The 27,929-nt window shown below is 36.2% G+C and overlaps 6 protein-coding genes across 11 annotated transcripts in view; 2 read left to right on the top strand and 4 right to left on the bottom strand.

The window, feature by feature from the left end:
- Window positions 1-47: 47 nt before the first annotated feature.
- LOC307165871 (cystathionine gamma-lyase-like) lies at window positions 48-8,852 on the bottom strand. The gene is made up of 12 exons (XM_079883909.1): window positions 8,514-8,852; window positions 7,476-7,557; window positions 7,297-7,392; window positions 7,073-7,182; window positions 6,708-6,842; window positions 6,451-6,508; window positions 6,288-6,365; window positions 4,157-4,309; window positions 3,255-3,376; window positions 3,122-3,174; window positions 1,429-1,567; window positions 48-660 (listed from the first exon to the last, which is right to left on the bottom strand). The coding sequence occupies exons 1-12, from the start codon at window positions 8,697-8,699 to the stop codon at window positions 646-648; spliced, it is 1,227 nt and encodes a 408-aa protein (XP_079740035.1). The 5' UTR covers window positions 8,700-8,852; the 3' UTR covers window positions 48-645.
- Window positions 8,853-9,248: 396 nt separating this feature from the next.
- Window positions 9,249-17,311, bottom strand: nit2 (nitrilase family, member 2). Its single transcript, XM_079883648.1, has 11 exons — window positions 17,206-17,311; window positions 16,666-16,784; window positions 16,296-16,416; window positions 16,121-16,209; window positions 15,425-15,518; window positions 14,863-14,937; window positions 14,696-14,774; window positions 14,509-14,607; window positions 14,375-14,430; window positions 12,762-14,282; window positions 9,249-10,629 (listed from the first exon to the last, which is right to left on the bottom strand). The coding sequence occupies exons 1-10, from the start codon at window positions 17,231-17,233 to the stop codon at window positions 14,188-14,190; spliced, it is 855 nt and encodes a 284-aa protein (XP_079739774.1). The 5' UTR covers window positions 17,234-17,311; the 3' UTR covers window positions 9,249-10,629; window positions 12,762-14,187.
- LOC307165748 (uncharacterized protein) lies at window positions 9,879-11,832 on the top strand (the record flags this gene model as incomplete). Its single annotated transcript, XM_079883649.1, has 4 exons — window positions 9,879-9,972; window positions 10,073-10,357; window positions 10,531-10,689; window positions 10,767-11,832. The coding sequence occupies 4 exons, from the start codon at window positions 9,879-9,881 to the stop codon at window positions 10,844-10,846; spliced, it is 618 nt and encodes a 205-aa protein (XP_079739775.1). The 3' UTR covers window positions 10,847-11,832.
- A 326-nt stretch (window positions 17,312-17,637) lies between the features above and the next one.
- gtpbp6 (GTP binding protein 6 (putative)) lies at window positions 17,638-22,086 on the top strand. 3 transcript variants are annotated; one of them, XM_079883646.1, is made up of 11 exons: window positions 17,638-17,789; window positions 17,937-18,128; window positions 18,220-18,357; window positions 18,443-18,513; window positions 18,713-18,843; window positions 19,560-19,630; window positions 19,714-19,872; window positions 19,953-20,161; window positions 20,447-20,595; window positions 21,129-21,281; window positions 21,362-22,086. In XM_079883646.1, the coding sequence occupies exons 1-11, from the start codon at window positions 17,747-17,749 to the stop codon at window positions 21,486-21,488; spliced, it is 1,443 nt and encodes a 480-aa protein (XP_079739772.1). In that variant the 5' UTR covers window positions 17,638-17,746; the 3' UTR covers window positions 21,489-22,086. The 3 variants fall into 3 exon arrangements, with proteins under 3 accessions (XP_079739772.1, XP_079739770.1, XP_079739771.1); XM_079883644.1 differs by having other exon boundaries at window positions 17,638-18,128; XM_079883645.1 differs by having other exon boundaries at window positions 17,638-18,128; window positions 21,129-21,255; window positions 21,362-21,451.
- On the bottom strand, window positions 21,685-25,937 carry plcxd1.2 (phospholipase C, X domain containing 1, tandem duplicate 2). Its single transcript, XM_079883647.1, has 6 exons — window positions 25,403-25,937; window positions 24,566-24,702; window positions 24,252-24,380; window positions 23,994-24,149; window positions 22,609-22,795; window positions 21,685-22,513 (listed from the first exon to the last, which is right to left on the bottom strand). Exons 1-6 carry the CDS (start codon window positions 25,500-25,502, stop codon window positions 22,281-22,283), a joined length of 942 nt encoding a protein of 313 aa, XP_079739773.1. The 5' UTR covers window positions 25,503-25,937; the 3' UTR covers window positions 21,685-22,280.
- A 1,649-nt stretch (window positions 25,938-27,586) lies between these two features.
- plcxd1.1 (phosphatidylinositol-specific phospholipase C, X domain containing 1, tandem duplicate 1) overlaps window positions 27,587-27,929 on the bottom strand; it is a 102,201-nt gene continuing 101,858 nt past the window's right edge. For all 4 annotated transcript variants that reach the window (XM_079883473.1, XM_079883474.1, XM_079883475.1 and 1 more), the window contains one exon: window positions 27,587-27,887. In XM_079883473.1, the coding sequence (XP_079739599.1) occupies window positions 27,631-27,887 (257 nt within the window). In that variant the 3' untranslated portion in view covers window positions 27,587-27,630. The remainder of the gene's footprint in view (window positions 27,888-27,929) is intronic.

Below are 27,929 nucleotides of genomic sequence, written 5' to 3'. Positions count from 1 at the left end.
AGTACAACCATCAAAGACGTTCAGAAACAAGACAAAACAGACAGGGAGAGACTACAAATGACTTTTAATGCGTCTGGCAGCACAGACAAAGATCGGATGTGATCCCTTTAGAATTGAAATTGCTTATTTAAATAATTAAAAATACAAAACTGATCTATGAAGTGTGATTTGAAACATTATGAGGTGGCTTTGCATCTTTGGTGCAGAAAATAAAGACTGATTGTGGGCTTGTGCATTACTTGAGAAACTCTGAGGGTGTCTTTTTTTCTTCTCGATCAACTTGAATCAGTCATTTGAACAGTCTATATAAAAAGATACAAATCTTCATTTACATCATACATCAGATTTCCCTTGCAGTCCTGGCATTTTCCTGTATTAAAACTTTAATAGTGGAGGCTGTATTGTTTAGTCCCACTACCTCAAACTATAATTACAAAAAGTATAAACACAAAAGCAGCAAATCTCCAGTACTTTGAATGAAAAGATGAGTTTCTTGAGGTTATTTGTTCCCTGACAAATACAGTTAAATTTTCAGTCATAGACTATGTAATTTATAAATGTGCCAAAAAAAAAAAAAAAAAAAAAAGTGTCCTTGTCTCGTCCACATGTGGCATCACTGCTGTTCCTGAATGATCTTGATCAGTCTCACTTTTTTGGATGCTGTTTTAAAAAAGAAACAGGTTGCATGACATTAGATTAATTCATGAAATTTGAAATTAGTATTTGGTTTAATAAGATTTATTTGTATTAAGGTTTCTATGCGTTTATGATATAAATATAAAAATGTCTATACAAAAACAATAAATTAAATACTCAAAAAACAATAATATTGTGAAATATTATTACAATTAAATGTATTTAACAATTGATTTTTTTTTATATTTTAATGTATATTTTTAAATGTAATCGATTCCTGCAATGGCAAAGCTGAATTTTCAGTAGCAATTACACCAGTCTTCAGTGTCACACGATCCTTCACACAAAATCATTTTATTATGATCTCGGTGTTGACACGTACTTAAAAATAATTTAAAAAAAATCATATTTCAGGGAATAAAATTAATTTACACGAGGATGCACCATTAAACACATGAAAGCACCTTTGGAGGAAATGAGCAAAAATTGCACAAATACTGATTTAGTACAGGAGAGCCTTTCCCTTTGTTTTCTTTAAATGTTTAAGCCGTGTGCGGAACGAATGCAACGACTGGACGATAATTTTAGACCCCGTCCCCGAGACATCCACAGAAGATACATGTACACAGTTTAATATTTAGATCACTTTTATTATTGATTTCTATCAGGATGTAACCAAAAGGTGTATATAAAACAAATTGTCTACCTTTAATTCTTGCTAATTTCCTTATTTCATATATTATATATGTTTTACAGATAAGTATGTGCACAAATGTGTTGTGAAATACTCACTGCAGCACAGAGGGCTTGGTCTAGGTCTGCAATAATATCTTCCTCATCCTCCAGGCCCACCGACAGACGAATGAGTGTATCACTGATTCCCAGCTCTTTCCTCTCATTCTCAGGAACTGAAGCATGAGTCATAATCGCTCTGGAAAAGAAAAGTGCACCATGGGAAATGGAGGTGAATGAAATGTCCAATCAAAAACTTGTTTTAAGGATCTCAAATCTTTTTTTCCAGGATAAATCATGGTAACATTGGTGCAGGTGCGATATTAAGAAAGACAAAGCAAGAGATATAGCAAGTAGTATTGTGTGAAATCTGTCTACTGGAGCCTTATCAATAGAGCAAGCATGCGGCGAATAACTCTGAAGTAAACTGACCATGGAACATATTCAGAGAATAAGTTGCCATGGCTATTTACATACCCTGGAAGTTACCTCAGGTTTTGGAACCAAAAGTTGATGTTATCCGCTCAATCTGAGTAAATCTACCCAGGTAAATTGTGTAATCTGCTTTCTGGGATATCACCAGACAACATAAGTGTTGTTTCTACAATTTCCATTTAGTACAGTCCAAACCTGCTCCTGGAGGGCCACTGTCCTGCAGAGTTTAACTCCAACTTGCCTCAACACACCTGCCTGGAAGTTTCTAGTATGCAAGACCTTGATTAGCTGCTTCAGGAGGTGTGTTTAAAGGATTAGTTCACCTTCAAAAATTTTTGCTGATAAATTTACTCACCCCGATGTGTAATATATATATATATATATATATACACTTTTTAACCACAAATGCCCGTCTTATACCATCTCTGAGATGCGCCACGTATTACGTCATCACGTTGGAAAGGTCACGAAAAAAAATAAATTAATAATAATAAATTAAAACAAAGATGTCGGACGATTTTGAAGTTGGAGGAGAAAATGAGATGAAATTTGTCGCCCTTCCCTACCTTTTTGAACCGGAGTACACAGACAAATAACTTAGATGACGTGACGCGTGACCTTTCCAACATGATTACGCAATGCGTGGCACATCTCAGAGATGGTACACGACGAGCATTTGTGGTTAAGAAGTGTGTATATATATATATATAAATTTTTTTTTTTTTTTTTTTTTTTTTTTTTTAAAATGGCAGATCGTTTCGCTAGTTAAGACCCATATTTCGCAACTGGGATCGTGTCGAGACTTTGAAGCTGCAATGAGTCGGACATTTTAACCTTCTTTGAACATTGGTATAGTTGGTTGCAATTGAAGTCCATTCTGTGCAGAAAAATCCTGGAATGTTTTCCTCAACCTTAATTTCTTTTCAACTGAAGAAAGAAAGACATGGATATCTTGGATGACATCGGGGTGAGTCAATTATCAGCAAAACATTTTTTGAAAGTGAACTAATCTTTTAATTGAGGTTGGAGCTAAACTCTGCAGGACATCAGCTCTCCAGGAGCAGGATTGGACACCCCTGCTTTAGTACAACATCTAAGTTCTTACGCCCCCCTGTGGTCATAAAAAAAGCCCTCTTAAACGATTTTTAGGGCTCACACATACATCCACACTTACTATACCAAGCATATTTGGCATAAGTGTTTCACAAAACAAAAGATTGTGAATATACTTCATGATTTTTTTTGTTATATGCTCTGGATTTAAATGAAATCTTCCTCAGAACAGTCAGTGGATTTGGATAGTGTTCTCAGTACTTACGGGTGCTCTGCTAGACTCTCATAACCACCAAGACTTTCAGCAAGCGCAAACAACTGAAATGCAAAATACAACATAGATTCTATAAAAATGTAGGATGGAAAAGATTTTCAAACAATATGTAGTTTCAACGCACCTTCAGATTGCTGAGGAAAGCTGAGGCGTGCTCCAGTTTTCCTTTAATGTAGAAAGTGATCATCCCAGGACAGCCTGTGCACTGTCTCTTTGTCAGCTCGTGCTGAGGGTGAGATGGAAGACCTGGAGTGAAAAAGATGATCGGGAGTCAATCAAGTCTGACTGGAATCTCTCAATATCAGTTACATTTGAACAACACAATTCAATGATGTCCGCAGGTGGTATAATACCAATGGAGCTCAATACACTAACAGTTTGGGATCAGTAAAAAAAAAAAATTAAATCCTTTTATCATTCAGCAAGGAATTTGGAATTTGCTATGAGACTAAAGTGACATTAAAGAGTTTTATATTATTACAAAAGTTATTTCAAATAAATACGGTTCTTTTAAACTTTCTATTAATCAAAAGGTTTGGAAAAAAGGGCATCACATTTTCTACAAAAATATTAAGTAGCACAACAGTTTTCAACCATGATAAATGATTGAGTACCAAATCAGCATATTCGAATGATTTCTGAAGGATCGTGTGACACTGAAATGCTGCTGAAATCACAGAAATAAATTACTTTTTAAAACATATTAAAATAGAAAAGTTATTTTAATCATAATAATGTTTAGTATATGACCATTTTAAGTTAATTTTGAAAAAATAAAAATAAATGCAGTCTTTTTGATCATAAGAGACTTCTTTCAAATACATTAAAACATCAACCCTAAAATTTGTGGGTAGTGTATATAAATTCACAATATCACACTCATGCAGAATTATTATCGACTCAAACATTTACCATTGCATTCATTTGAAATCTTATTTTCAGATGGGATATTTGAGCAATCACCAACATATGTCAAATTAACCCAACATACACTTCTATGTAATGTGAGGATAATAACACAGACACCTGGGAAGATGACTCTGTCCACTCTTGGGTCGGCCTCTAGAAACCGTGCCGCTACCAGTCCGTTCTTAAAGTGCTGCTTCATTCTCAAGTGCAGTGTCTTCAGGCCCCGGTTGCACATATAACAGTCAAATGGAGAGGGTACGGCCCCGAGTGCTGAATTAAAGATAGAGGAAGAGAGAGATGGCAATAACCCTTCTAATTGTGCCATGCACATTTTCAGTGTTACAGCAATACATTTTACACAAGTGCTTAACAATGAGACTACGGGTAATAACAAAAGGGAAATATTGCCAGCAAATATTAAAACAGGATATTACTTTCACCTGAAGACAAGTAACTTTCTTTTCAAGTGAATGAAAGGCATTTTTCTTAACCCTTACAAAAGACCCCCAACAGGGTAGATAAAAGAACTTCATTCTTGCTAGAATTCCTTGTTCGCAGAGAAATATTTGAAGATTACATCCGATGTCTCTCTCTCTAGCATATTAAAACACAACATCTTCTGTAGGTTTATGTACATTATAACACTAAACTGAACCTTTAACACTCTTTAGTGATAAGCTCAGTGGTCTATGATTCCTTGGCCTTGAGATTCCCTCATTAAAAAAAAAAAAAAAAAATCCAAGCTGATAGTACAACAGCAATCAGGTTTAGTACTTCATGGTGTAACAGATGTTTTTATGCAAATTAATTTGTTTGTTAAGATTATATTTCAAATCAGCATTAAAATCTGACAACAAGAAAATCATTATTTTTCTTCAAAGCTTTAAAGATGCAAAATAAAATAAAAATACTGTACCAAATGAGTATTCATGTCACAGTCTGTGTGTTTAGTTCCATTTTCATGGACTTTTAGTTTGTTTGTCTTCAGTCACATGTTTCCTTTGTTCTAGTTTCCCGCCATTAATCTTTTACCATGGACACTCATTTAATGATCACACCTGCTTGACATTTAGTTTGTTATCTTGTGTATAAATGCTCTCTGTGTTCAGTTCCTCATTGTCTGGTATTGTTTGTGTCTTGCTACATGCTGCACATTACCTGCTTCTCTTATTGGATTATTTGAGTTTGTTTTGTTTTGGAACCCTCACTTCATCATCTGAACCAACCTACCAATCATCTCATGTAAATGTGCATTGGGCCTATGCATTTTATTATGTTTTATACATTGCAAGCCATTTGTTCTCTATTGTTAGTACTGTCCAATATTCTGGCTTTACTTCAAAGGGTAATACACTTCTCTAATTAAATAACGTGCTATAAACTGCTTATGAAATACACTACAGCCCTTTTGATCTTGAGTCATGCCATAAAGAAATGAGCTGTTGGCCAAAGATGTTATCAGCCAGATTATCGCCATTAAAATCAAAACTGATTGTTTTTCACGAAATATTGCAGTATATTTTATGAATGATTTGTGAACATGATCTTTTTTTTTTTTTTAATTCATGTTCCCCTTCCTCTTGCAGCAACATCTCTGCTCTTTTATGATGGCGTGTTTTTCGGTGTGAGGGCAGGACAGCCTGTCATTTACATGAGATCACAGCCATAGCAAACCACAACCATACAACCATCCAGTCAATTCCCTGATGCACAAAATCAAATCCGTCCTACATTTTTTCTTCAAGAAGCCGTTTCACTATACGTCACAATAGTGAAGAAAATACTATCGCGACTTCTGTTTCATGCTGACTTTAACGGTTTCAGTTTAGATTAAAGTCCCCCTGTGGTGGAAATCAAGCTTTTAATGTTTGTTTTTATGTCTATATTGTGTTTTTTATATGCTTTAAAGACAAACCATGTGCAAATTCATAAATCAACAGAACTTTCTCTTTAAAACTGCAGTGAACCAAAGACAGTCTCAAAAACACGGTTTGAAATCGCTGGTGTTTCTGACGTCACAAACTACCTTGTAACCAATCACGTCAACGAGCTGGTGTGAGTGAGCGGAGGCGGGGCTAATTTGCATAATAGAACCGCGTATACTAAATGAGGCAAGGGTGTAGAGTTACATTCAAGCAATTTTAAGCCATGAATAATTTCTCAACGTTTAAATGTCATTTTGGTGATCAAAGATGAGTTTTAAGGGATAAAATTTTTGACTACAGGGGGACTTTAAGTAAAGACTTACCATTTTGCAAAAACTTCAGCCGTTCATAGAGGTCCTCACGGTTGAGAGACATCAACCCCATGACAACATCGCTGTGTCCTGGAATTATACCGATTATTTTAACTTTGATCAAGCACGTTTTCAATTATATATGGTTTATATCTAATTTTTCATTTGTTTTTACCATTCATGTATTTTGTTGCAGAGTACATGCAGATGTCTGCTCCAAGTGCAAGAGGGCGCTGTTCCAGTAATAAGAAAAATGGTGAAATAATGAAACAATAATTCCTGAAAAAGGAAACTCTATCCTTGCACTGGAGTATTGTACACAAAAATTAAAAATTAAAAATCGTTAAGTCAACTTTTAATTGTCTTTCATATCCCTAGATATCTACTCCAAGTCATTAAAAGAACATCAGCTAAGAAAATAAATGTGTATACCTGAAAGTAGGCTGACATGAAAGTGTTGTCCACAACAACAATTGTGTCCTTGTTGTGCGCATGGACAATATCCGAACAGCCCTGAATGTCCACGACCTTCATAGTAGGGTTTGTGGGCGTTTCAATCCACACCATCTGTAGAAACGGGGATATTTATAACCCCATTTTACTTAGAGTGGAACTTCCCAGAGCTGATTAACACACATTCTGTCAGGTTTAATTGTGTAACTAAATATTTCCACATCCACCCACTTACTCACAGTAATTTTATCAGAGGCGGAGCTATATACTGCTGAGAAATAAAAGGAAGATTTAAAAACCTGATTGCGTTCTTTAAAAAAAACTGTTTTCTCTGCCAGGTGTACCTTTGTATTCGGTTTTAAAGCTGCTTTTAGCTCCTCTAGCTTCGTGAGGTCAGCAAATGAGACATCAAGGCCAACTTCTGCAGCAATTTTCCTGAAATATCGGTTAGTTCCTGGTGGAGGGGGAAAGGTGACAGACTCAGCATCTCTTAACTTAATCTCAGCTTTTTACTCTCTTTTCTATCAGGTGTAATAGTTTCAATTGTTTTTTAGGAGCAGTAACTCACCTCCATAAACATCATTCATGCACAAAATTCCATCTCCGGCCTTAAAAAGATGTGTAATGGTCAAAGTTGCAGCCAATCCAGAGGCAACAGCGAGACCTATTATGAAAGTCAGAGCTTTAAGTTTATGGCAATGTCATTTGTAGATCATATAAATGATTATGTGTTGGTGATTCACTCACAGTATTGTGCACCATCCAACGCAGCAACTGCTTTCTCAAGACAGTTTCTTGTGGGATTTCCACTCCTGCTGTACTCAAAACCCTGGCAGATAAAACATTAGAGAAGAAAAAAAAAAAAAAAAAAAAAAAAGTTGAATTCAAAATACTATGCATACAAAAGTGGTTTGCATTGGGTAAATAAAGTGTCATATCTGTGAGTGAGCAATAAAGAAACAATGTCAATTCATAGAAAAGTTAAAAAATATCACAAGTATACTGTAACGTTGTGGTTTAACTCCAAAGAGAAACAGCTCAAGCAAGCACAAGCATTTATTTGAACCACCTGTTCCCATGACTCATTTGGTTGAGTAAATACTCAGTCAACTTGCAGCATCTTTGCTGATGTAATCTGTAACCACCAGATCCTAATTATTATGTTGACTGGTTTCTAGAGGGGTTTCTAGAGGGGTTTGGGGCTGGGAGACCAGTTTAAATCAGCTAAGACCATCTTCAACCAGCTATTTAAACTAGCAGGCAATAAGCATACTTATGACCTCAACCTATGGTGTTGTAAAATGTCAATTTAATTTCGTTAATTCATCAAGTGTTAACATAAATAGGCATGACTTGAGTTCAGGATCTTCCAACAAAGTAAAAGCCCCTCTAAAACCAGTCAGAAAACCAGCAAGTCGGTTATTTAGACTGGTTTTCCAGATATGAGAAACTGTGCTTAGTCACTGTGACATACACCTATACAAAGCTCATTTCTGCGAGTCATTCATGTTGTTACCCTTAGTATTAGATATCTATAAATTAATTTATGATTTAAAAAAAAAAAATCATGCTTTTCTTTCACATTAAAAGTCCTGTCATTGTACATTTGACATCAAACCCATTTAAATGGAAAATGCCCTGATCACAATAATAGTCGCGTTCTCCATTCACTCGATCAGTACACGCATCAATTGCGTTCATAACAACATACAATCTGCATTCAAATATCGGACTAATAGGAAACAGCACGTAATATATTCTCAATGTCAAACCATTACAACTTACCGCATGTTTCCCCGGACCGTGCTGTTTAAAGGTGGTAGCCAGTGAAATGGGAGGCACTACGGCCATAGAGTTCCACTGCTCTGGCTCTGAACCAACGTGGATCGCTTCTGTGGCGAACGATTTAAAGACCGGCTGGAAGCCGGCTGAGGCTGAGGAGCTGCTGTCGTTCTGCATGTGTGAAGCCATGAGCACTCCGGATATGGCTGACGATGAGATTGAGATACCCTGAGATCACAGAAGAGTGTACAGCTCTCTTGCTTGCTGTAAATGGTTTACAGTAAAAGGAGGGTTATATAGGAACAAAACCTTTCTACGCCAATCACTACACGTGTAGTGTCGGGTATGAAGTGGATTGGCGATTACGCAGGGGCGTGCTGGGTCACGTGGTCAGTGTACAGCGCAATGATAGTGATCTGATGATGCAACATTTACATCACAAAAACTAAACCAAGTTGTCCACTGAGTTCTTTTACAACCACAAAATCCAAGTTTTTCAGATAAGATAAACTCTATCCATCCATCCAGAGTCATTTGAATCAAGTATGACCTGTGACATATGAACCTTTGACAGCTATTGAGAAGATTTAACAAAACAAGTTGTCAATTTTTTTCTGAATGTTTATGTTTTTTTTGGTTTTTTTTTATAAAACTTTGTAGAAATTTAATTAATTAATTTACTTGCTTAAGGAGGCAAGTGCATTCCCCTACACTTCACCAAAAATCACCAAAAGTTCCATTTATTTAATTACTCCCGCTATTATACAGCCAGACGAAACTAGACAGGTATATTCAGTTTGGCATGTCATTTTGGTTTTGGGCACAGCACAAAAGTATGATCTAACAACAACTGTGACACCACCAGTTTTATACCAGTTTGACAGCAGTACACACCTCTCCTTGAGGTGCGCTTTTGAAAAAACCACGACTACCTTTAAGCGATGACAGGGACATGTTTGGTGCTTTGCTGCTTGCCATCACAAGTGTTGCCTCAGTACAAGGTAAGTCCTGTGTGTTTCAATTAGTTCCAGCTCAATCGACTCTTGATTCTGCCTTGATACATTGTATACACTGTAGGCTATTCTTTAGATTCAAGAATTAAAATATAACTCATATCTACTACTATAGCTGATGAATGCATAGTGGGAGTGATTGGGGAGCGTGTCCTCCTTCCCTGTGTTTATAATGGGGTGAAAAATTTGACCTCCTTCCACTCCTTCTCATCTGAATGGAGAAGAGGAATGAAAATAATGCACACTGCAGTCTGGATAGAGGGACAAGTGGACAATCAAAATGTGTCCCACAGTATCCGGACTACAGTGTCATCTTTAGCCCCAAAAACTGGAGATTTCTCCATGGAGTTACACGATGTACAATTATCAGACACATAATTACAGCTTCCATCTTAAGCCTCACGGTGAAAAAAGCAGCTCTCTTTGCACTGTCTGTCTCACCGTAGCCGGTAAGGATAAAATATTTAATGCAACCAGACTATAACTTTGACTTTTTATTCTAAGCATTTTGGTTTCAAGCATTTATTTAACCTATTTATCTGCATGCAGGTCATTTCAGCCATCCTACTTTATTAAGACAGAATGGAGTGGATGGTGGCGAAACCAGATTGTTTTGCAACTCCAGAGGAGGATTTCCTGCTCCATCCATGTTCTGGCTTGTCAACCATACACAATGTCCTCCAGAAACATTATTCACAACATATATAAATGTTCTACCACAGTCTGAACTCTACAACATCACAAGTGTCCTATCCATCAACATATCAGCAGACACAGCCGTAACCTGTGTCATAGAAAACAACCTGCTGAACGAAACTTTAACAGCAACGAGCAGTAAGTATACCTCAACAGTTTCCGTAATGGTGGTGGGATTTTTTTTGCATACACCAATAATATGTGAAAATGTGAACAATACGGTAGTCAGAACTTGATTCAGCCTGAGATGTACAGCAAACACAATACAGTGATGAACAATATGAAGACGTGAGTTTTGTGTGTGTGGTCAGTTGGTGTTCGTTCAAGTACATCGGTGGTCCGGCCGTCAGAGCACATGTGGGCATTCAGCGCTGCTCTGTGTGTGCTTGTATTCTTCCTGGTGGCTGCGTCTTTGGGTTTCCAGAAGAAGTGGGACCGAGATAGAAAAAGAAAGCAACACAGATGTGGAGGTACCAAAGACCTATTTATATGATGGTCTAACTACTATGTGGATTTGTTATATGACGATCATTTCTTTGCGTTGCAGATGATTCATCTAGCGAGGGCTCTGACATGATTGTGTTCGATTTGGAGCAATGGGCTTCCCTTCCAGAAACAGATGTGTAACACTGTGATTGACTGGAAATGATTCACAGTTTCATAGTCTGAATCAGCTTGAGATTCATGGCACAAACTTCATTCAAGGCCATTGGTTTATACTTTTCTTTCATTGAATATCCTCTTTTTCCAATATAATCAGCTAAACAAAAGATGTGCAACTGAGAAGAATAAAATGTGTCAGGCTAAGAAAATGAACTGATCTGAATTCAATATGCAGAGATGAACAGCTCAAATCCTTTTTTTTTTATTAAGTATCAATACATGATACGTTCTTGCTGCACCATTTTAAGATATTTGGATGAAACATTCAAATTTGTAGATTACGCAACATGTTGGGAAAGAGCTCATAATAACTTGCATAACTTCACCTGTTTTTCCCGAAGTGGTTAGACAGGCTTGAGCGGAAATGCAGATGAGTTACAGTATTAGTTATATGTTCCACTGTTATGTCATTCTCTCTGTTATCTCTTAAGGGGTGCTGACTTTAAAAAATGTAATTATATTTAGCAGCACTGATTTTAGCAGAAGGACCATTTTAGCACCACAGTTTCATAAACAAAACTTGCTTTTAATCACTGTGTAATATTTTAACTATTGTATTAGAGTCAGTGTAAATGGAAGGCCCCATGAGACAAAATTCATAACTGTATTGTAAATACAATTTTAATTGTTTATAACAGTAACAAAGCGCAAACTGTATTGCACTTGTTCTTGTCAATAATTCAAATATTTTTGCTCTGTTGTAATCCACATTAATACTTTTATTTACCCCGGAAGATAATTACTTTTAAAAGCACAAGAACATGAGTGAAGGTACTTTTTAGGCATTTTAGCTTTTTAACTATTTTAACATGCTGAATGTGCAGTATTGTATAGTACAGTTCGGTAACTGTTTATCTTGTTTGAGGTTACATGAGCACGGATGTCTTCTTCCATTGTCTGTAAATCATTTGTATGTACAATAAGTGAATGTCCTTAGAAAATACATTAAATCAAGACAGATGTCCATGTCATATTGGGAACTGAATAGCTTCAGCAGTTTTACAGTGCTATGCATAAGTTTAGACACCCATGCTAAAGTTGACTAAAAAGAGGAATAAAAAATCATCTTTTGGAAATTGAACTTAATGCCTTAATTAAAAAAATTAGGAAAAATCCAACCTTTAAGGACACCAATTTTCTTTGTGAATGAATAATGTATCGTAAATAAATAAATGTTCTTCCTTAAAATACAGGGTGCATAAGTTTGGACACCCCTATGTTAAATTCCCATAGAGGCAGGCAGATTTTTATTTTTAAAGGCCAGTTACTTCATGGATCCAGGATACTATGCATCCTGATAAAGTTCCCTTGGCCTTTGGAATTAAAATAGCCCCACATTATCACATAGCCTTCACCATACCTAGAGATTGGCATGGAGTACTTTCCATAAGATCATCTCTCAATGCAAATCAAACTATTAGCTATTAGGCTAACTGAAATAAAACCATGCCAATCTCTAGGTATGGTGAAGGCTATGTGATGATGTGGGGCTATTTTAATTCCAAAGGCCAAGGGAACTTTATCAGGATGCATATTATCCTGGATCCATGAAGTAACTGGCCTTTAAAAATAAAAATCTGCCTGCCTCTATGGGAATTTAACATAGGGGTGTCCAAACTTATGCACCCTGTATTTTAAGGAAGAACATTTATTTATTTACGATACATAATTCATTCACAAAGAAAATTGGTGTCCTTAAAGGTTGGATTTTTCCAATTTTTTTTAATTAAGGCATTAAGTTCAATTTCCAAAAGATGATTTTTTTATTCCTCTTTTTAGTCAACTTTAGCATGGGTGTCTAAACTTATGCATAGAACTGTAAATAACTCCTAAAGCCCTTACTTTAAATGATCTAAAATGCAACAGTTATCAAACTCACCTATGTCAGCAATTATTCAAAAGCCTCCTCTGACCCATCTTTTGTCAACTTCACCCCTGCATGAAAAGAGAGCGCAGTTACCATGCCAACCCATACAACATTGCACATACTGGTCAGAGCCAGAAAACACATCTTTGTGAGTAAACCACAGAGACAACAACAACAAAAACTCCCATTCCATTCTTAAGAGACCAAGTTCCTATTTTTTATGGATTAAACTATATACACTGGAATTGTTTGTCTTTCCAATCCTGGAGCAATATTTTTTTAACTAATTATTTCTTTCATTATTCAGTGCTGCTTACAGTGTTACCCATAATCCAACACAATCTCATGAAAGTGCTTTATTTCTTGTGCCATTTATACGCCAAAAATGTTTTTTTGCATGCATATGCTACGCACTTTAAACCCTTTGGGTAGGATTATGGGTGCGGAGTGCGTGTGTATATGATATGCATATCATATGCAGGCGAAAACTGCGTATCATATTGCACACATAAATGGCACGAGAAATAAAATTTGTGGTATAGATACGCACTTGTAACAATTCAATTTACTCCAATTGTTGGTAAAAAAAACCCAAGATGCAACTTGAAGTAAATATTTTCCAGATCATTTTTTAATCAGTAATACAATGGCAATATAACAGGCAATTATTTTGATTTGAAGATAATTTGTGGTAACCTCAAGCCTGCCTGCCGGAGTGCCTATGATAACCACCAGAGGGCACTCCTCCCTAGTCCTTTACCATTCCATTAGGAACTACATTTCCCATTAACCTTTGCCTGGACACATTATCATGTGATTACATCCACCAGTGTGTCATTAGCCTATTAACGTCTGTGTATATAAGCCCTGTGTTTTATCTCACTCTTTGCAAAGTCTTGTATATGTTACACTGCATTTCTGAGCATTATTTCTGGTTTTCAGTGTCATGTTTTTGATCTTCTGCTTGTCTCCCTGAATTTCCCTGTCTTGGACTGTTATTATCTGGATTGCCCTGGGGTTTTGGCCTATGCTTGTTATATGGACAGCAATTGTAGATTACCCTCAATAGAGCTGCGTTTGGATCTCCAACCCAAAGTCTCGGCGCAGTTCCGTAACACTAAATAATATCATGCTTAATATTTTTCTAATGCACCACTAAACCTGTCCAGGAATAACTTTCCAATGTTTTAACCACTATATTAAGATGTTAAAGAAGAAATGAAAGACCTCTTTTATTTATTACAAATATAATTTTTCATTGTAAGAGCATCAGCAAGAGTACAAATTATGAGGCACTTGCTGTTCAATTAAAACATCTGTTGTGTGATTCCCCACAGTCCACTGATGAAGGCTTCACTCTAACATCTGACATGTGCTGACTAAATCTGCCATGAATCAAGATTTAATGTCCGCTGCAGTGCTTCGTCTGTACGAGTGTTCAGCCCTCCTGAACACTGTTAACGCTGTATAGATCATTCCGTTGCTGTCTAGTGATTGGGATCTGCTGACGCACATCAGCCAAATACTGCAGATCTACAAGCAGAAGAGGAAGAGTATGTTTGCATTATGCTCAAATGGCTCTATATAGCTCACAATTTAAATACATGTAAAACACTGAAACTCACCTATGTCAGCATATACAACAGATTCCTCTGACCCAGCTTTGGTAATTACCTCCCCCCTGCAAGGAAAGAAGGCACCATGATAATATATTCTAATGTATGCATAACCTGTAGCAAATAAGATAGAAAGCACTTACCAAGGGTTAACCACAGAGCTGTGACCCCAGGCCACATAGCTGGCGGTCTCATCTCTCGCTGGTGAAGCAGTGGCCACATATACCTGATTATCTACTGCCCTGTGAAAAGGACACAGACTGTCTTACAGGGGAATGGAGAAGGGAGATCTGAATAGTTCAGGAAGTCTAGGTGGTCTGGGATACTGACCTCCCCCTCTGCAGAAGCTCCCAGTGAGCTGGTCCTGTGGTCATATTGAAGGCACCAGGATATACCAAAAGCTGGCAACCTACATAGACATAAATTTGAAGAAATCACATCAAGCATAAGTTATATTTTATTAAAATGTTCACATATACCATTTTAAGAACTCTCACCTTTCTTGGCATAGATCTGTGCAAGCTCTGCAAACCTGATGTCATAACATATTCCCACACCTATTTTACAAAATGCTGCAAAGAAAGACATAAACTGTGTGACTATACATCTGGGGAGAGCAAATATATAAAAGGTAACATTGGAGATGTTTACCAATATTTATATTCTGCCCAATACTGAAAAGGCAATAATTGATAAATGACCAATATTGAAATGATAACATATTTTTTCTAGATACATTTAAAATAAACACAAAAAACTTAAATCAATTGTTTTAAAGGCTATAAGTGAATTTAGGCATCAGAAAAGTATAATGTGCAAAATTGAAAATGGATATTCAGATTAAAACTTTCTAAATATTACATATAACAGTGTTATTCATTTATTAGTGTTTTTACAAATTAACTAAATGTAAAATAGGGGAAATAAGTATGCACAAAAATCCAGTATCTTCAAATATATACCCAACATTGATATTGATAAATCTCTAATATTGGCCAATGAGCAATATAGTACCAATATAACCATAGGTAACATGGTGAAGACTTCTATAACACTCACATGTTTCAAACATGGATAAACTGTTTCCTGGACTTAGTGTTTCAGACTCTTGAAACCGTATTTTCCCAGGTACATCAATATCAAAGAGGTGAATCTGAAGGAAATGGGGGGGGGGGGGGGGGGGGAGAATGCATAAAGTGTCAGTGTTTTTTTTGTTTTTTTGTTTTTTTTTTATGTTCAACTTTAGCCAAATTAGTAACCTAAAGGCTTACAGTGCTCAATTTAAATACATCCCGAAATATTTTATGTATACACATTAACATTCAAACAAGTTGGGTTGTTAAGTTTTCTTTAAAGTCGAGTATATTCGAGTAAGTGTTTTTAAGTCTCTTATGGTCACAAAGGTTGCATTTATTCAATCAAAAATGCAGTAAAAATATTATTACAATTGAAAAATTAAATGTTTTCTTTTAAATGTACAGTAATTTATTCTATGATAGCAAAGCTGAATTTTCAGCAGCCATTACTCTAGTCTTCAGTCAGAGTCACATGATCCTTCCTAAATGATTCTAAAATTCTGATTTGGAGTTTAAGAAACATTTCTTCTGATTATTAATGCTGAAAAGAATTGTGATACTTAATATTTTTGTGATAGATTTTTTAGGATTCTTTGATGAATAGAAAGTTCAAAAGTACAGCGTTTATTTGAAGCTGAGATCTTTTGTAACATTATACATGATTTATACTGTTACTCACTTTCCTGTGTTTGACAAGCAGCTTTCCATCAGGTCCAAAAACTGAGCAGGTGTTATAGAACTTCCCTCTATCCTCCTCAGGAATGGAACCTACAACATAGACACAATCATGTGAGAGACTAGAAATGAATGGCATCAACCACACCAATGTATTGGTTTGTGTCTGAGGGTCTCACCTCCCACTAAATAGACCCCACACTCCTTGGCTGCCTCTGACAACACCTGTGTGGACTCTCCTGGGATCTTCTCAGCATACTCAGCAAAGAACCGGGTTCCATAAGGGGAGTTGAAGCACTCCTACAAAAAACATGGATAAAGGATTATTAAATGTCATATATAAACCAATCTCTAATAGCAATCTAACACATTCATTATGCATCAGTGGTGACGTAGTCAACATTTGAAGTGGATCAAAAAAGTTAATCAAAGTTGTCCCAAGACAAGAACGGGTATTGTTCAAAATCCACGTATAACTTTGATTAAAGGTTTTGATCCCCTTCAAATGTTGACTACTGTATAATCTAAGATAGAGAATGTAATACTCACAGGTAAAACTACAACTTTTGCACCTTGGCCTGCAGCCTCCTTCACAAGTTGTTGTGCTCTTCCCAAGTTGTCAGCCTTAATCTTTGACACATGTAACTGCACCACAGCCAGACGAAACTCTAGGGAGGCAGAAGATCAAGTTTGTTTATTAGCTGCTCCAGGATAAATGATTCACTCTTACAACTATTTCAACCAGCTGTCTTTTATCTGTTGGATTTTGATTTGGGACTCTGCGCTTTTGTACTTTTGTCAAAGCAGATGCAGTCAAAACAAAAAAAAAACATGTTTTTAGTTTCATTGTAGGTTTGGGTGACTGAAGCTAAAAGCACAGTCAACGCATGATAAGTGAAATACAACTGTAGTCAAAATATATCTATATATAAAAAAGTGTTTTTAAGTTCAAACATTTGCACATTTAATCAGTCCAGTGTGAACTTCTCAATGCAAAGTGAAATGAGGGATGCAACAATCAGCAAAAAAAAAAAAATGAAATAGTATAATTCGAAGACATAACAATATATGTGAATAATATCTACTCACTCGACATTGCCTTAACGATACCAGACATAACAGACTACTGCTCAGAACCACAGACTGTAAAAAACAGACACTTTACGCCCACTAAAATACGTTCAAAATAAAAGTCCTCGGTCGGAAGTATAGACTGCAAAAAAAAAAGAAAACATAAGTCGGAAGTCATATTTTTCTTCGTGTGTGGATGGATTATGTTTAAATATTCAACAAAGTATGAACACTTCAATTTCTTCTCAGTTTATGTATAATTTATTAAAATTCAGGAAGTTGAAATAACCGCGTATTTGAAAAAAGTAAAGAAAGAAAGAATGAGTTTATTTTATAGCTCATCTATCCTATCGGTGGCGCAGTTGAACAAACACCGGTGTTTAAACACAAGAGAGGAAGACGTACCAAAACATGCGTGGTCAAACCATAGACAGTAAAGGGTGAAACTGATACAGGCAGAGTTAGTTATACAGTAAAATAAATGGCTCACTTGCTGATTTCGCTGTAGATCGCTTGCATATTTTGGACGTTGATTATATTGTAACTTGAACCTGAGCAGATGAATCTTAACAAGATCAGTATCCTGACCAAACATGTCTTGGGTAGGTGGTACATGAACTTTGCTAAATGTAAACCAATCATATTTTGTCAGTGTTCTTCAAAATTAGCTGCTTCCATCTTACCACGCACAAGACAAAGTTTAAAGACAGGGGTTGCAGTTCTGCCAGCAAGGACTTTGTCATTGACAGCTTGCATGTTCAAGAGCAAAAATCACAGCACAGAAAACAATCCAGAGGAAGAGGAAGATGAAATTGATGAAGCTGAAATAGAGGAGCTGTTCCAGCAGCAAATCCCCACTGATATTGGTAGAGAAGACCACAGGATCTTCATTGTTCATCCTGATGTGAAATGGGGCAGCAGAAAGCAGTATCTGACCACAGGTTAAAAGAAAAAGAAATTACTATTTAAACTGATTTCAGTTAGTGTATAAATGTGACATATTGCAGAATACAGAGTTGTTCCCTTTAACAGCGGCACTTCAGATGGAAGAGGCTGTTGGGCTGGTGAACACTTTACAAAAGTGGAGCGTTGTTGACAAGATCATCCTTTCCACCAAGACACCAGAAAATAAAAGGATTTTCGGCAAGGGAAACTTCCAGACTCTTACAGGTATATAGCTTACTGGTTTGGAATAAATAATATATTTTTGACACAAATTGACATCTTTTCTAATATGCTCTGATACATTGCTAAGAAAAGATCAGAGCTACTCCTGAGGTCACAGCTGTCTTTGTGAACGTGGAGCGTCTTTTACCATCCTCGGAAGTGAGTATTCAGAGCATGATACTGTTATTGCATACATGCTCACTTCAAAAGCTTCTTAAACTTGTGCACAAAAGAAAAGCCATTTATAATTACTATAAAACAGTACTAGATTCTCTGTGGCTGTGATATTGTCATAATAAGTTCTACTTTGAATACTGTTGTAACAGAATGTCAGTAACAATGTGTTATTGTGTTTCAGAAAGAATTACAGGAAGCCTGGGGAGTAAAAGTTCTTGATAGATACGCACTTGTTCTGCATATTTTCCGATGTAACGCTAGAACAAAAGAGGCCAAACTGCAGATCTCTTTAGCGGAGATTCCCTTGCTCAGGTAAATTATGTTTGTTAGTTCTCTCTTTTTGTTATCAATATTGTTTCCTGATTAAATCAAGAATCCTTTCCTAGCAAACACTTCCGTTCAAAAGTTTAAGGTTAGTACTTCTTTTTAATTTTGAATTAAGATTCTTATGCTCACAAAGGCTGCATTTATGTGATCAAAATATTACATATTGCATTTATTATTACAATTTACTGTTTTTTAAATACATTTTAAAATTAAATGTATTCCTTTAATGGCAAAGCAGTATTTACAGCAGCCATTACTCCAGTCTTTAGTGTCACATGATCCTTCAGATTTATAATATGCTGATTTGGTGCTCAAGAAACATTTCTTAATATCAATATAAAAAACCAGTTGAGCTGCTTAATATTTTTGTGGAAACTGTTTTACATTTTTTCAGAATTTTTTGATGAGTAGAAAGTTCAAAAGAACAGCATTTATTTGAAATAGAAACTTTTGTAACATTATAGATGTCTTTACTGTCACTTTTGATCAATTTAATGCATCCTTGCTGGAAAAAAAAAGTTTTAATTTCTTATAAAATATTCTTTACTAACCCAAAACTTTTGAACGGTAGTGTACCTTGCGACACAATGAAAGCCAATTTTATTTTGTCCAGTTTGCTGATTATTAGTCTGGTTCATATTACACTAATAAGTAACACCAAACACAGATTTAACATATTTTTTCTGTTTGAACACAATAAGATCACGCCTTAGAAATGAAATGGCAAACTTAGACCAGCAAGGTGGCGGCTCAAGGTACATTATGGGCTCAGGTAAGGAAACTGTTAAATTTAATCCAGGGGCATTTTTAATCCCAGGTTAATGTATTTAACTGGAACTAAAATGTTATCTGCAGGTGAAACCTTGTATGAAATGCAACAGCGATTGTTGAAGGAGCGAGAGCTGAAGATCCGATCGGCCCTGGAGCGACTTAGGAAGAAGAGGCACCTGCTGCGCTCCCAGCGCAAACACAAAGACTTTCCTACCATCTCTGTCATGGGCTACACCAACTGTGGTGAGGTTTGGATAAATATTAACTTGTTAATCTGTTATATGAGATTGTAAGAAACGCATTAATAGTCTTTTTTTCTGAAGGTAAAACAACTCTGATTAAAGCACTGACTGGAGATGCTGGTCTTCAGCCTAAAGACCAGCTTTTTGCCACCCTGGATGTTACGGTACATGCCGGACAGCTGCCAAGTCACATGACTGTACTGTTTGTAGACACCATTGGCTTTTTGTCCCAGCTCCCTCACCAGCTTATTGACTCTTTCTCTGCCACACTGGAGGATGTGACACAATCTGTATGTACCCAAAACACAACACTAAAAAGCTTTTTTATTTTTAGCAATGTCATAGAAAATTTGGTAACACTTTACTTAAAGGCTTGATGTATAAGGTATTCATAATATATGTTATAATGCATTCACTAATCTAGATACATTTATATAGATCAGTGAATGCATCATACCTTTTCATAAATAATTGTAACCAAAGTTAAAATGCATCATTATACTATGTGCACATTACTTGTTACATCTGAAATTGGTTGTTTGTCATGTGTTTTAATGCACCCTCTCATTTTGCAGGACCTCATAATTCATGTGAGAGACATCAGTCATCCAGAAACTGTGAATCAAAAGGTCAATGTACTGAATGTCCTAAAGAATCTTCAGATTCCAGAAAGACTACTCAACTCCATAATAGAGGTGCACAATAAGATCGACCTCATTGAAGGGTGAGAGACAAAGCCAGTCATTTAGTAAGGAATAGTCAAATAATTAATTTGGTTACACTTTATTTTAAGGTGACGTAGTTACATTGTACTTACTCAAATAAGTACTAAGTAATATTAATTAACTACATGTACTTACTATAGAGTTAGGGATGGTTTATGGTTAGTTATGTGTAATTATGCATAACTTACTGTTAATAGAGTAAGTACATATAGTAACGTGTAACTATGTCACCATAAAATAAAGTGGTACCATTGATTTTATTATTAGTGGAGCTTGCTAAAACAATCAATATTGCTGATACTATTTTCAAACCCTAAGTATTAAACTTCCAAACATAACTCACCTTGAATTTTACGCTACAGTTGTAAATGATGCCTTATATAAAGTGACTTGAAGATTAAAATTTTTCTTTTTTAAAAACCACTTACACTTTAGTAACCACATAGCAACTCCCAGGCAATGACATTTTGCATGAGCGAGATATTTTATTATTATTATTATTTAATAAATATGTTTTATATACATTTTACAGATACGAGGCCAGTGATCCTGAGGTTATCCCCATATCAGCTCTTAAACAGCATGGACTGGAGGTCTTAAAAGAAAAGATTGAAGAAGCTGTTGTTAAGTATACCGGAAAACAAACAATGACCCTCAAGGTGCAGCTCAACACCCCTCAATTAGCGTGAGTTAAGTAAAAATGAATAATGGATTCAATTATTTTATCCACAGACTTGCTAATGTGTTGCCCTTTGGCCTTTACAGTTGGCTGTATAAGGAGGCGACGGTTCAGGCGGTAGATGATGTTGGAGATGACTGCACCGCCAATGTCAAAGTCATCATTAGCCAAGCTGCATATGGCCGATACAGGAAGAGGTTTCAGGTCACCTAGTAACAGCTGGCCCCTGTTTCACAGCCAGAACGACATCGTCCAAAATAATTCACACAATAATGATGTGTAAATATTTATGTGCTTGTATATTTAAAATATCTCAAAACCTATATTTTACTACAATAAAATCTGACATTAGGAAGCAAAGTTGCTTTATGTTAATATAAATAATATTGTTATAAAATTAATGTATTTTGTCTATCAAATTTTTTTTTATTAAGCAGCATGATATAGTAAAAGGCATATGTAAACACATTGAGGATTAAATATTGCACTAACATTTAGGCATTGACATGCATACTTAGCCAGGTTCACACTGTACGATTTTGGCCACGATTTGGCCATCTGAGACAAATTTTTTGAATCCTAAAAGATTCCTCCTGACGTCTTTATTTCGCTAGTTTGACATGTTCACCGACAGCCAATTAATGAAATTACCGCTTGAGAGTGTTTTTGTTTGCTAGCCACCATTTCAATCCTGCATGAAATGCAGATCACAGTCGCCAAAACCCCTCTAAAACCAGCCTGGGATACCAGCTAAAACCAGCTGACTCCGGATGAGCCTGCTTGCGTGCCTCTGGACTGCTGTAAATTCTGACGTTTATCACAACTGAGATCCTACAGTGTGACATGACTTACAGCGAGGATCATGGTTGGACTGACAAGCAACAGTCGTTAAGGACTATTATAAATCGTACAGTGTGTACCCGCCTTTAGGTTGTAAACCTGGGTTTGTGAACAACGCCTAAAAGACCTTGCATCTAAACACATTGTGCTTCAACAGCTCCTTGATTACAGCAGTTTCTTGTTGAGTGCAATAACAAGAGAACAAAATGGGACGGGTCCAATGAAGTCGCCTGCTATTATGTTTAGACTTGTGCGTTCATCTCCTGGTTTCTGATCTTCTAGCCATTTCCTCACACAGTTCCAATTCTCCAGGGTCAGAGTTTGGAGAGATGTCCGAGGGTGCGAGGCGATGAAGCATCGATCTGTCGTCAAATTCAGGCCTGCTACGAAAAACCCCTCTGCGCAATAGAAATATTTTGATCAGAGACCAGATATTTAAGACCAGAAGTACATGGAACCATCTTTTTCTTTTTTTTTCAAAAGCTTCTCTCACCAGGTCGACCATCCTGTTTACACTGTTCAAGATACTGGATCAGCTCTTCTGCATCAGGCTTATTGGCCCAAAGGTATGGGATAGCATTCCACAACTCCACATGGCGTGCTGCTGACTGGTAGTCCTCATATGATATAACCACTTGATAGCCTGATGTCCACAGGCTCCGCAAGGTCAGTGGGAACTCCTTTAAAAATATGAAAGTGACAGTGACTTGTGAAGGCCAAGTTTGGTAACCCATACTCTGAATTTATCCTCTACTTTTAACCAATGCAAGTTAGCACACACATATTAGGTGTAGTGAACACACACACACGCTGCAAACCGTGGACCCACACACACACACAGAGCTTTGGGAAGACATTTGCTGCAGTGCCCGGGGAGCGATTGGGGGTTAGGTGCTTTGCTCAAAGGACACCTCAGTCATTTCCTGCCGGTATTGAGAGTCGAACCCGCAACCTTTGGGTTACCAGTCTGACTCTCTAACCATTTTTAATCCCAGGTTAATGTATTTAACTGAAAAGTTTGGAATAATTGTTTTTTAAAGATTTATTTTTGGCGTTTTTGCCTTTATTATGATAGACAGTAAGTACACAGGAAGTAAAGTGGGACAGAGAGAGGGGGTTGTTTTTGAAAGGTTGCTGACCAAGGCTGCAATTATTTAATCAAAAATACAGTAAAAACAGTAATGATGATATTGAACATACAATTGTATTCTTGTCATCGCAAAGCTGAATTTTCAGCATCATGACTCCAGTCTTCATTGTCACATGATCGTTCAGAAATCATTCTAATATGCTGATTTGGTGTTCATTTATTATCTGTTATTATTGGTGCTAATTTATTATCAATTATTTTTGGTATTAATGTTGAATATAGTTTTTGTCCTTTCATTTTTTTGTTGAAACCGTGATGCTTTTCCCCCCCAGGAGTTCAAAAGAACAGCATTTATTTGACACACAAATCTTGTGTAATATGATAAATATCTTTACGGTCACTTTTGATCAATTGAAAGTGTCCCTGTTTACCTCAAACATTTGAATGCTAGTGTATCATGGTTTTCACGAAAATATTAAGCAGCTCAACTGTTTACAACATTGTTAATAATAAGAATTGTTTCTTAAGTAATGGCTGCTGAATATTCAGCTTTGCATCACAGAATTAATTTACATTTTAAAAGAGATTGAAATAGAACACAGTTCTTTCACAGTATTACTGGTTTTACTGTATTTTTGATGCAGCCTTGGTAAACCTACCAGACTTCTTTCAAACACATTAAAAATCGTAATTATTCTCATCTTTTGACCTGTAGAGTATAAATCGTACAATCAGAATGATATTAAGGTTAAACGTTGTTGTGTTTGAAATTCCAAATGGTTTCTTACATTGCGCGGGCACAGCTTACGACCAAAGATTTTCTTCAGAGAATAGATGAATTCCTCATGCAGTTTATGATCCAGCCCTTCGAAATGACTACAAGCCAGAATGACGATTTCTTTGGGATGAGATTCAAGCCATGAAGCAACTGTCTGTAGAGTTTTCTATAAAACAGAACATGTTTATAAAGCAAAAAAATACACAAAATAAAGAATAAAATGGCAGGCTTGAATCGCTAATTCATCTTAACTTGTGCATATACTTACAATGACGGTTGCATGTGTGTAAATGACATGAGTGAAGTAAAGCTCTTTGGAAGAATCATACTGTTTATGGGCAATTCGAAGATCAAAGTATCGAATGCCTGCTGTAAGCTGCTCCACAATGTCTTGCACCTGCTTGAAATACAATAAGGGGCTTTGATACGATGTTACAAATACATTTCTCATGTAAGAATGCCTGAATTTTTACAAATATTGACACTGAGCGCAATGGGAGGAAACACTTGTTGCATCTCTATTATGAAATATTAGGCATTTTAAGAAGTCAAAATAATTCAATATTTGAGGTAAATGCCTGCCTGAGTAGTGGCCCATCTGTAAATAGCTGGTCGGGTGAAACAGCAGAAAAGTCCATCCAGCAACCGGAAGGTGTCTGACTCAGACCGGAGCAGAGGAGAAGTGATATCTAAACAGTAGCTCATTGCATCATGGCTACCTGAAAACAAATGTTTTGGAAAGAATTAAACTCAACATTTCATATCCCTGTGAATTTTGTGGACAGGAAAAAGAGACTAGTTTGCATCTGTTTTATTACTGTATCTACTCAAGATTATTTAGAAAAGATAAAGAAATGTAATAGAAAACTGAATTTGATGTGTGTTTTCAGAATGATAATTTGGAGAGTAAAGAACAATATATTATGCAGTAATTTATATAATAATGGTAGGACAAATAAAATGTAGGATGGGACTTGATTTTGTCCATCTCATTTGCTATTGCTTTGATCCCAAGTGATTGACAGGTGGTCCCGCCCTCGTGCCACTAATCACGTCATCAGAGAAGAGCCGTGTAGGTGGGGGAAGTTATTTTGGCTAAAGATTATGAGGGCAGATTAACTTAAATAATGATGTTCACGGATAAATCATTTAGCCTATAATAAATCCTCTAGTATTTGTTAATAGTAAAGTATCCGACATCCCATAGATTAGAATCTTTTTTCCTCGATTCCTCGAAAAAAACAATTGTGGATTTTGATTTCATGGTGACTTTAAAGAAATGTTAAAATATCAAAAATGGCATAATATGTTTAAATAATAACATTTAAAATAATAACAATTAACATAATAACAACCGGTTTTACATGTAGTTAAAATAAAAAAAAAACTTTCCTTGTCGTTCCACTGGGGCTCACTCACCTGGTATTGAGAGTTTTGTTAAAGGGACATCCCACAGTTTCTCTGGCAAACATGACATCCATTCCTCGTATTTCATTTCAGCCTCTTTAATGTGATCCATCAGTTTACCGGAGTGTATTCCAGTACGCTAGCTCTTCACAAATGCCTCTGGATACCGGTACGTTATAAAACAAAATGAGTTGATCAGCCGAAACCGTCCGTGTTTGAGCGAAACAACAGATAACACGCCATCGATAACGAGGCTCAAAGCCCAACTCTTTTTAAATGTATAACTACATCTGTTAGTGAACTCCTTTTTCGACGAAAATAAAAGTCTTTTGGACGTGTTATGATTGATATGAAAGACTCATGACGTGTTAGCTCTTCCTTGTTTCCTGCTGCTTCAGTCTCTCGCGCTTTACAACTCATTGCAGAACGGCTTTTTCGTTCACGAGTTGTTAAAACCGCCCAAAAACACATTTTCCTACTTGATAGAATTCTTAGGATTCTCCTGTTCTGCAGTACATTTTCATTATATATATAGCCTACAGCTATCGGTAAAAAAAAAAAAAAAAAAAAATCATACAAAAAATGTAAAGTAGACGTTCTCAAAGTTGTCAACCCCCATGATCATTGTCTACGCTCCTTTTTCCATTCTGTTGTTTAATTTATTTATTTTTGACCATAAACAAGTTTTACCAGAACATTAATACCTTTAGGCATACTGTGACAACACAATATTCATTTAGTTTCGTTTTCTTTTTCTCTCTCTCTTTAATTTTTCAACATGTTATTCCAAACTGCGGTTTGGAAATCTGGTGACCTTTCATCATTTTATCATCTTTGAGCTGGAAAGAGACACAAACCCCCATTATCAAAGGTTAACTTTGACTAAAGGCTTTCAGCAGAGTACATAATCAATAGAACAAAGCATAGTTAAACACCGCTTTCTATGTCAGCTAATTCTTGCTCTCTCTTGTATGCTTCTTCTGTTTGGGTGCTGATAGAATCAGAGAATCCTTCAGTATTAATAACTCACCTGTTGTTATTAATTTTACACTGAAACTCAAACACAGCATAAATATTACTATAAATAATGTTACGTATTTAATTGCATTAGGTATTTATTCTTTGAATAAATTAGGGCTAGTCTCAAAACTAAAATAACTTTTCCAAAACCAGAAAGACAGATTCAAACCATCAACAACAAACATTAAACCAGAACAGCCTGAAGGGCTTTGCCAAATTTGGTGGATATTGAAATCTTTTTAAGGAATTAAGACAAAAATTTAAAAAAATGTTTAAATGGAAATATGTGTGAAAACAGTACAAAAATACAAACAATTGAATGAATATAGTTAGATATGTTTTATTTATTGGAAATCTTCAAATATTAAATGTGAATATTTTATATTCCATTCAACTGCTGATATTGTTTAGTATAAGCATATTTGTTTGTAAAGCAAACTGATATATTGATTAAACTGGTTTAAATTGCATGCTACTATGGCAGAGAACATACAGTATGTGCAACCACAGAAATAGTCCAGTGTCTCTTCATGCTTTTGATTGTGTGCACCATGCAGACATGTACTTATTTGAATCATATTTCCATTGCCATCACACAGTAGAAAGTTGAAAAGAGTATAGATCATAAAGAATGAACAATCCTGAGTGTTTTATAATCCTATTTGTGCAGGCTTGCAGTGAGTAGTCTTCAGCAATTCTCATGCAAACTTCAAACTGTGAAACTCCGACGCTCCCAGGGAACTTATTGTGTTCTGTAATGTGCTTGTGTCTGGTGCTACTGTACATAAAGTTGTGGGTAAGGTAACCGGGACCTTGATCGTGACATGTTGGAACCTTAAAAATGATCAACATTTTTGCAAAATCAGAGGTATATATTGGAGACTGCATAAATAAGCTTAAGACAGTAAATTCAAGTCATAAAAGTCAGTGCATTACATTATTCTACCCATAACTCAAAATGATCTATCACCCTCAGGGTGCTTACACACTAGATACAGCTCTATGATGGAGCGTTTGATGGACAGCATCCATTTTGAGGGTAAGGAAAGTCCTTACAATGCACCATAACTATTAAAATTAATGGAGCTGACGCAGCATAAACTCTATAGTGTAAGCATCCTTATAAAAAAAGAGCAAAGTTGGCTAGTATAAAAACATCACAAGAACGAGAAGCACTTCTTTCTTCAAATGTTAAATATATTGTGCAGGCTTAAAGGGGGTCAAGGCTCTGGTATTATGGTCCTGTTGAGCAGATTTTCATTCAGTGCAATAACGGTTGGTATGAATTGGCTCTCTGTCACAAAGTCCCCAGCTATGATGTTGAGAGAGTCGCTGTTAGAGCCAGGCTTCTGTTGCTTGACCCAGCTAAGTAACATGGGATTTGTAGACATCACCACATCCTTCAGTGATTCTGTGGGATGGGAGCATATGTACTTCAGATCTTCAGTAAGATTGATGCCAGTCACAAAAAAGCCGCCTGTAAAAAAAAATAGTGTGCATGGAAACTAATGTTTAATTT

Source organism: Squalius cephalus, assembly GCF_949319135.1.
Source record: "Squalius cephalus genome assembly, chromosome: 10".
NCBI lineage: Eukaryota > Metazoa > Chordata > Actinopteri > Cypriniformes > Leuciscidae > Squalius > Squalius cephalus.
The sequence above is the reverse complement of the archived record's forward strand: the minus strand, read 5'-3'. Positions and strand labels throughout refer to the sequence as shown.

Coding starts and splice junctions, on each gene's coding strand:
- plcxd1.2 (XM_079883647.1), bottom strand. CDS start 25,502: ATGGATCACATTAAAGAGGCTGAAATGAAATACGAGGAATGGATGTCA. Junction 24,703..25,402: donor AACAAAACTCTCAATACCAG/GTGAGTGAGCCC, acceptor ATTTGTTTTCAG/GTAGCCATGATGCAATGAGC. Junction 22,514..22,608: donor TAAACAGGATGGTCGACCTG/GTGAGAGAAGCT, acceptor TCTATTGCGCAG/AGGGGTTTTTCGTAGCAGGC.
- gtpbp6 (XM_079883644.1), top strand. CDS start 17,747: ATGAATCTTAACAAGATCAGTATCCTGACCAAACATGTCTTGGGTAGG. Junction 18,514..18,712: donor GTCTTTTACCATCCTCGGAA/GTGAGTATTCAG, acceptor ATTGTGTTTCAG/AAAGAATTACAGGAAGCCTG. Junction 21,282..21,361: donor CTCAACACCCCTCAATTAGC/GTGAGTTAAGTA, acceptor TGGCCTTTACAG/TTGGCTGTATAAGGAGGCGA.
- LOC307165871 (XM_079883909.1), bottom strand. CDS start 8,699: ATGGCTTCACACATGCAGAACGACAGCAGCTCCTCAGCCTCAGCCGGC. Junction 6,366..6,450: donor TGCAACAAAATACATGAATG/GTAAAAACAAAT, acceptor GTATAATTCCAG/GACACAGCGATGTTGTCATG. Junction 3,175..3,254: donor CTTTCCTCAGCAATCTGAAG/GTGCGTTGAAAC, acceptor TTTGCATTTCAG/TTGTTTGCGCTTGCTGAAAG.
- nit2 (XM_079883648.1), bottom strand. CDS start 17,233: ATGTCTGGTATCGTTAAGGCAATGTCGA. Junction 15,519..16,120: donor TGCTTGTCAAACACAGGAAA/GTGAGTAACAGT, acceptor CATTTCCTTCAG/ATTCACCTCTTTGATATTGA. Junction 14,608..14,695: donor GAGCTTCTGCAGAGGGGGAG/GTCAGTATCCCA, acceptor TCCTTTTCACAG/GGCAGTAGATAATCAGGTAT.